Source organism: Pituophis catenifer, unplaced genomic scaffold (assembly GCF_029215685.1).
Source record: "Pituophis catenifer annectens isolate HBS135680 unplaced genomic scaffold, rPitCat1.0.hap2 SCAF_6, whole genome shotgun sequence".
NCBI lineage: Eukaryota > Metazoa > Chordata > Lepidosauria > Squamata > Colubridae > Pituophis > Pituophis catenifer.
Window position 1 is genome coordinate 79629366 of NW_027256886.1, and position 8060 is coordinate 79637425.

Here is an 8060-nt window from a genome sequence, read left to right on the forward strand (position 1 = left end):
CATACGCATCAGCCAGCTGCTCTCTTCTGGCTTCCGGCGCTCCAGCACCCATGTGTGCTCCAGTTTTGGCACTTGGTGCTGAAAAGTTTAGCCATCACTGCACTAGAGCCAAAAGCGGGGGACGGGACGGGAAGCATCTCAAGGTGTGGCCATTGGTGTTGTAGTCAGTGGTGGAGCAAATGGATGCTAAAGAATGCTATTAGCTGAGTGAGGGTTTGGTTATACATTAAACCTGTTAAGTTTTAAAAATACTGTGTGTTTCTCCTAAGACCCTAAGGTCAATTTCATGCAACAAAATATTCTTAACCTTGTCTGTCACATTCCTCACAGAATGTTTAAAAGGGATTGCTTTTTTAATTTTTAATTTTTTTTTTTTAAATTAAGGGCCTCGGTGGTGCAGTGGTTATAGTGCAGTACTGCAGGCTACTTCTGCTGACTGCCAGCTGCCTGCAATTTGGCAGGTCAAACCCCACCAGGCTCAAGGTTGACTCAGCCTTCCATCCTTCCCAGGTGGGTAAAATGAGGACCCAAATTGTTGGGGGCAATAGGCTGACTCTGTAAACTGCTTAGAGAGGGCTGTGAAGCACTGTGAAGCGGTATATAAGTCTAAGTGCTATTGCTATTGCTGCTGTTGCTTGCCAATGTCAGGATATTGCAAGTGCATTGCACTACTCATTTAGCAACATTCTTATTTCACGACTCTCACAGTTGGTGATGAAAAAGGAACATTGGAACCAATCCTCATATTCATGACCTCTGCTGGTCAGTGAAGCAAAGGAGAGCTGAAGTAAGGTTGTAAGCACCATTGTATTTTCACTTAATGACCTCTTCACTTAGGGACTGATTTGCCAACCTCAACGAGTTGAGACTGTTTTGGGACTGGGGGACTAAGTTGCCTCACTAAACAAGGACTGTCTGCATAGATGAGGGAACAGTTACCTTACAAATACAGTCTTTTTAAAATGAATATCCCATCCTGGGCTGCTTTCACAAAATTGTTTTAATGGTATTCGAAAGATCATTGTGGTTTAAAGATTGCAAATGTAATTAAATTACGTACTGAAATGTTGGACTGTCTTTGAGATAAAAAAAATATGGCTATGTTATGGCATGTGGATTCGCAGAGAAAGAAGACTTTTCAAGTGCTAGAAATATAAGATTTACTTACAGTGATGGCTAGAGATACGTAATAATTTCTTTTTATAAATTGGCACTGCAGCAACACCGTGGAAACACTGATTAATATTATTTCATATAGTCAGGACTCATTTCAAAGGTCAAATATATATAGAATACTATTTTGGGGATTTGCATTTTCCTTTCTTTTTTCACAATAAGAACGTAAAAAAATAATGCAACGCAAATTTGCCTTACTACAGGTAGTCGCTGACTTACAAGCGTAATGGAGCCTGTCCTTTTTGGTTGTTAAGTTATGACAGTCATAAAGTGACTGACCCAATTTTAGAACCTTTCTTTCAGCAAATGTCATTAAGCAAACCAGATGGTTGCAAAGCAAGTGTGGAATTGTAAAGTGAACATATTGTTTGCTATGGGGCATTTTTGCCAAAACCCAGAAGCAGGGGTGAAATCCAGCAGGTTCTTACAGGTTCTGGAGAACTGGTAGCGGAAATTTTGAGTCGTTCAGAGAACCGGCAAATACCACCTCTGGCTGGCCCCAGAGTGGGGATGGGAATGGAGATTTTGCAATATCCTTCCCCTGGAGTGGGGAGGGAATGGAGATTTTGCAGTATCCTTCCCCTGCCATGCCCACAAAGCCACACCACGCCCACCAAGCCGCGCCCACAGAACCGGTAGTAAAAAAAAAATTTGGATTTCACCACTGCCCAGAAGTAAATGTTGGTTTATTTCCCAGTTTTTGACTATAACCATAATCACATGACCATGGACACAGCAAATGATTGCAAATATGGGCCAGTTGCCAAGCGCCCAACCTGCAGTCTCATGATCACGGGCAGGAGCTAGCTGTCAGAACTTTGGAACTAGATTTTAAGTACTTTTGAGAGGGCCCATTGTAACTTTAAATAGTTACTAAACAACTGGATTTAATTTGGGGACTACCTATATTAATAAATGTATTGTGGCAAATCTATGGTTTTGCTGCAGCCCTCCATTGTTCCTGTCCGGTTTAAACTCTAACCAGGAAGAAGGCTTGGCAAGGCTTCTGGAGTGCTGAAATAAGTATTTGTAGGCATGGGAAGATGAGGTGTCTTTCAAATCTGGAGTCTAAACCCCCATAATAATATTATGGCTAGATATATTTGGGAGCATCTGCTCTAGCTGCTTTGGAGTCAACTTTACCTGCAGTGAGTCCTGGGCCTGTTGACTTTGCTTTGGATCATAAGACAGCAGGAAAGAACCAGCCACATGGAACAATTAATTAATTAGAACAATTAATCAGTGGAACAACTTGTCTCCAGAGGTTGTGAATGCTCCAACACTGGAAGTTTTTAAGAAGATGTTGGATAACCATTTGCCTGAGGTGGTGTAGGGTTTCCTGGCTGAGCAGGGGGTTGGACTAGAAGACCTCCAAGGTCCCTTCCAACTCTGTTATTCTATTTCTATTTCTATTTCTATTCTATTCTATTCTATTCTATTCTATTCTATTCTATTCTATTCTATTCTATTCTATTCTATTCTATTCTGAACCTTTCAAGCAGGACAAAAATGATCTCGATAATCTATTTTCAATTCAGCACAAGGTGTTCTTAGTCTTAATTCTACACTGAATGATTTTTTGGGAAAAAAAAATAATACGTCAAGGAGCTGCACATGGTATCTCTTTTTTCCCCATCAAAGTTCAGAAGATGATCAGAATAATCAGGTCTATTTTTGATGTGTGTCCGTGCGCTTGCTCCCGTGTGAAGATTGGGAATATATAAATCGAAGCATATGGCATTATTTAAAATAATTTGAAGTGGAAATGCGTTTCTAAATTGAAATGGTCAGCCCTGTAATTAAATAGGAGCACAGAGACTCTTAGAAGCGAGAAAATTATTCATTCAAGCCACTGGTCCACATTTCAGTATATTTATCCTTTTTTCAATTTTTTCAATGTGAAATAACAGCACAGGAAGCTTAAGCTGTAGATGTACAAGGAAAGGAACGCTAAAGAATTTAACATTCATCTAGAGGGCCATACACAAAATGAAATATGATACAATTCAAATGCAATGCAGTCTACGTTACACATCATACGATTCCTTTTACACTGATACCTTATATATTAAGAACACTTCCAGAATTCCATCTGTCTTGCATATAATAAAAAGTATTAAGCCCAAGTACGTGAGAAGAATTAAAGTGGATCAGATCATAAGCCCATCTACTCAAGCATCCTGTTTCACATTGAACAATCAGAGGGGAAATCTTACCATCACTAATAAGCAAAACATTTATACAAAAAGAAATGCATGTTACTGTTGTGGTCCACCAGCAGCCTGCAGAGCTGGCAGCGGAGTTGGACAGTGAGGAGGCTGGGGAGGAACATGGGGCCAGTCCTGGAATCTGGGGAAGGCTTGGATGAGGGCTCTGCATCAGAGGCAGAGATAGGGCTAGGGCCATCTGGGAGATGTGTGGACTCTGGAGCCTCCAGAGTCGGACAACAGAGAGGCAGAGGAACAGGAGGACCCTGTTCCTAGTGTGTGCATGCGCAGAGCTGCCAGAAGGCAAGAATAGTTAAAACAAAAGGGACGACTCGGGAGTAAGGCCTGGAGATGATTGGCCCCTCCCATAAGGCTTAAAAGAGGAGCAAAGGCACGTTGGCCCTTTGCAGGAAAGCAACGTTGTTAATTCTTTTCCCAGTCGGCATCTCTGTTTGATTCTGGACTCTGTATGGCTTTGCCAAGTAGGTCTTTGGCAAGGGAGATAAAGGTTGGTGATTATCCCGAAGGACTTCTCCCGAAGGACTTTTTGCAACTAATTGGGACTCAGCTATGAATGAAAGTAATTCACAGCTGTTGCAATAAAAGAGGTTTTTGGGACTACTCATGTGTTTTAATGACTCGGTAAGCCTAGGTCACAACAGTTACCTTTAGTATTTTAAGTAAAATATTGGAAAATGGTGATGGTCGTAAAGGTGAAGACCGGTTATAAGTCACTTTTTCAGTGCTGTTGTAACTTTGAACAATCACTAAATGAATGGTTTGTAAGCCAAGGACTATCTGTAATAACTCACTGCATCACCAAGTTCTCTGTCTTGAAGCTGAACTGTTTCCAGCCTGTGAATTGTTCTAATAGATATCAATATTCCCAATGTCTTTTGGATAGTTGCATTTTTTGCCACCGCAGAAACTGAAAGTAGTACACTTAAACATTTTCTCAAGCATTCAGATTTTTTTTTTTTTTAAAAAAAAAAAGCATGGATCCAATTATTATCTCCAATTCTTTCATGTTTTCTGTCTTCTTCAGGTAGGTGACTGACAGCTATCTGAGCAACACTATTTTGTTGGGATGTCCCTTTCTGGATCGGGACTCGTTACGCACGGTCACTCATGCCCTTGTCACCTCCCGCCTGGACTATTGCAACGCTCTCTACATGGGGCTCCCCTTGAGGAGCACCCGGAGGCTCCAACTGGTGCAGAGTGCGGCCGCGCAGGTGGTAATGGGAGCGACATGGCGTTCCCATGTAACACCCCTCCTGCGCGAGCTGCACTGGCTCCCGGTGGTCGTCCGGGTGCGCTTCAAGGTTTTGGTTACCACCTTTAAAGTGCTCCATGGCTTAGGACCCGGGTACTTGCGGGACCGCCTACTACCACCAATAGCCTCCCACTGGCCGGTACGCTCCCATAGAGAGGGGCTCCTCCGGGTGCCATCAGCCAAACAATTCCGACTGGCGGCCCCCAGGGGGAGAGCCTTCTCTGTGGGGGCACCTACTATCTGGAACGAGCTCCCCCAAGAGATACGGAGGATCCCGGATCTGCTCACCTTCCGCCGCACCTTAAAGACCTTACTATTTCACCAGGCCGGCCTGGCCTAATTTTCCCCCTCTTTTATAAAAGATTTTTAAAATTTTAAATATCTTTTAGTATTTATATATTCAATTTTAAATTGGTTTTAAAAGTTTGGGGTTTTAAATTTGTCGGGGCCAAAATTATTTAATTTGATTTTATTCTATTTTTTAAATTTTGTATTGTATGTGTTTTTATTGTTTGGCTGTGCACCGCCCTGAGTCCTTCGGGAGTAGGGCGGTATAGAAATCTAATAAAATGAAAAAAATGAAAATGAAATGTCTTGCCAAAATTACAGATTTTTGGAATTGCAAAAATCTGGGATTGCAACATGTGAAATTTTACTTCTAAACAAAAGTATAATCCAGTTCATGTTTGTTACAAAAATTGGGTGACTTGTTTTTGCAGCTCTCAATTATGTTATCCCTGTTTCTCCGAAAATAAGACATCCCCTGATAATAAGCCCAATTGGGCTTTTGAGCGCATGTGCTAAAATAAGCGTCCCCTTGAAAATAAGCCCTCCCCGAAAATATTTAAACGCAAAGCTGGAAATCAGGTAAGATGGCAAGAGGAGCCCTGTCTACCTCCCCGAAAATAAGACCAAGTGCTTATTTCGGGGTTCAAAAAAATATAAGACAAGGTCTTATTTTTGGGGAAACACGGTATTGTGTTTAGGTTGACCTGTTAACAAGACTTTCAGAAACTCTAAACTGGACCTCATTAAAGTGACCCCCCCCCTCCTTATCTCTGTTATCCAGCACTGCATGCTATTTTTGACACGATCAAATTTATGTTCTGCGCATTCAAGTGTACTACAAGAGGAAACAACAGGCATTTCTGAGATTATAATAGTTGTGTTTCTGCTTACAGTTAGACAGTGTGACTTCGCTGATTCAAGCTGCCAAAAACCTGATGAATGCTGTGGTGCAGACGGTGAAAATGTCCTACATTGCCTCCACAAAGATTATCCGAATTCAGAGTCCTGCTGGCCCGCGACATCCTGTGGTGATGTGGCGGATGAAGGCTCCCGAAAAGAAACCTTTGATTAAGAAAGAGAAGCCAGAGGAAATCTATGCAGCCGTCAGGAGAGGTTCAGCTAAGAAGAAGATCCACCCCATTCAAATCATGAGTGAATTCAGAGGGAGAGAAATACCCTGAAATCGTTATTCTGTTCATTGCACAGCTTGCCTAGATGAGGAGGCTGCTGAGATCAAAACCTTACTTTTCCCACTACTTTAATGCCACGAATGCACTAACATTTCACATGGGTGTGTGTTTAACATTGTGTTACATGAAGTCACTTCATTTGTAGGTGATGAAGGATCTGCGAGTTTTCCCACCCAGTTTAAGAGGAGCTTTCGGCACATTATTTGAAACGTTTAACTGTGTTTTTGTATTGATCACTCACTGGTGTGTTTGGCATCTCCCCATTTTGCATACGCCATGAAAATATTGACATATGTTGCGCTACTAATTGATCATAATATGCCAGGCTTAGTCATGTGAAATGTTGCTCAAAATTTAAAGCTGCTCACATGTATCATATCTCAGTATTTGTCAGCAAAAGTCTGGTTGGGAGTCTGACATTTTGTAGAAGGGAATAGATCAGTGATGAAAAGGTCATGCGGAAACGTCGCTCGTGCTCGCGCTCGTCAGGACCATGCCCCGGAAAAGCTGAACTTCCGGGTTCTAGCACGCATGTGCACACAACCATCAGTTGGCCGGCGTGCATGTGCAGGCCAGTTTTCGGCACTGCCGTGGGCGCGAAGGGATTTTGCTCCATAAAAGCTGAACTTCCGGGTTCTGGTGCGCATGCGCACCTGACAATCAGCTGGCCAGCACACATGTGCACTCTGGTTTTTGGCACTGCCATGTGAGCAAAGGACAGCTGATCATTGCACGCGCATGTGCACCAGTAACCCAGAAGACAAACAGGCAAGGCCCCGCATGCTGGGGAACATGGCTTTGTACGCCACTTTGGGCACGCGTGCCATCACGGGAATAGACACATAAAAGGGTCATGTCTAACCGCTATGGATGGTATCTGTCTTCTATAATCTCATTACTCTACCAGAGATCTGGGAGTTTAAGAGTTTGGCACAGTATCCTAGTTATTTCTAGCCATGCCCTCTTCAGGGCAGAGAGCTTTGAAGTTGTTCCTGGGATCTGTTTCAGCCATTCTCCGTGTTTAGGAATCATGGCCCTAAGTGCCATTGGGACTACTTTGGCCTTTACTTTCCACATCCTCCACTTCTCCCTTTCAGGCCTTGGTACTTTTCCAGCATCTCATACTCCTTCCTCATGTTCCTGTCACTTGGCACTACTACATATATCATACCCATTGTCTTCTTTGTTAGAGTTTGCAGCGATCCAACCAGCACACAAGTAAATAATTCAGCAGGATTCATTTATAGAAGAAACTTCTTTATATACAATAATATAAAACATGATGCATGTATACAATACCCATGCAGCTCTTTCAACATGGTAGCAAGGACAAGGACAAGAGGACCAGAACTAGAAGCAAGCTTATATACACAGAACAGTTAAGATAAGCCATGCCCAGGCTCCGAGCCATTTCCCATGGCTCACAATAGATCCTGTTTCTTAGTCACCAAAGAGTTCTCATTGGCTGACTTGTTGTTATGGCTATCCCAGCTCATAATTTCTCATACATTGACATTCTGGTCCATTCCTACCACTGCCTTCTTATTCTCTATGACTTTCTGTGGAATCTCGCATCTGAGAGGGTCTGGCCCGTACACTGTCTTGCATGTCACTTCCTCTGTTTGATCTTCTTCCCATTTCTGCTGTTGCCTCAGCCAGTCTCTCTGCAGGTCATCTTTGGGTGTCATCTTTCTAGTGTACTCCTGGATACTCTGGCTGGGGAATTCAGAGAATTGAAGTCCATACATCTTAAAAGTTACTAAGATTGAGATACACTGCTGTATGGAATCAAAGGTTAGATTCTGAAGGAGCAGGATAACAAGATAGAGATAGAAATAGAAACAGAATAACAGAGTTGGAAGGGACCTTGGAGGTCTTCTAGTCCAACCCCCTGCCCAGGTAGAAAACCCTACAGCACTTCAGACA

At 42.7% G+C, this 8060-nt stretch overlaps 1 protein-coding gene across 2 annotated transcripts in view; it reads left to right on the top strand.

The window, feature by feature from the left end:
• CTNNA3 (catenin alpha 3) overlaps positions 1–6483 on the top strand; it is a 954378-nt gene extending 947895 nt beyond the window's left edge. For both annotated transcript variants that reach the window (XM_070945838.1, XM_070945839.1), the window contains one exon: positions 5838–6483. In XM_070945838.1, the coding sequence (XP_070801939.1) occupies positions 5838–6125 (288 nt within the window). In that variant the 3' untranslated portion in view covers positions 6126–6483. The remainder of the gene's footprint in view (positions 1–5837) is intronic.
• Positions 6484–8060: the final 1577 nt, after the last annotated feature.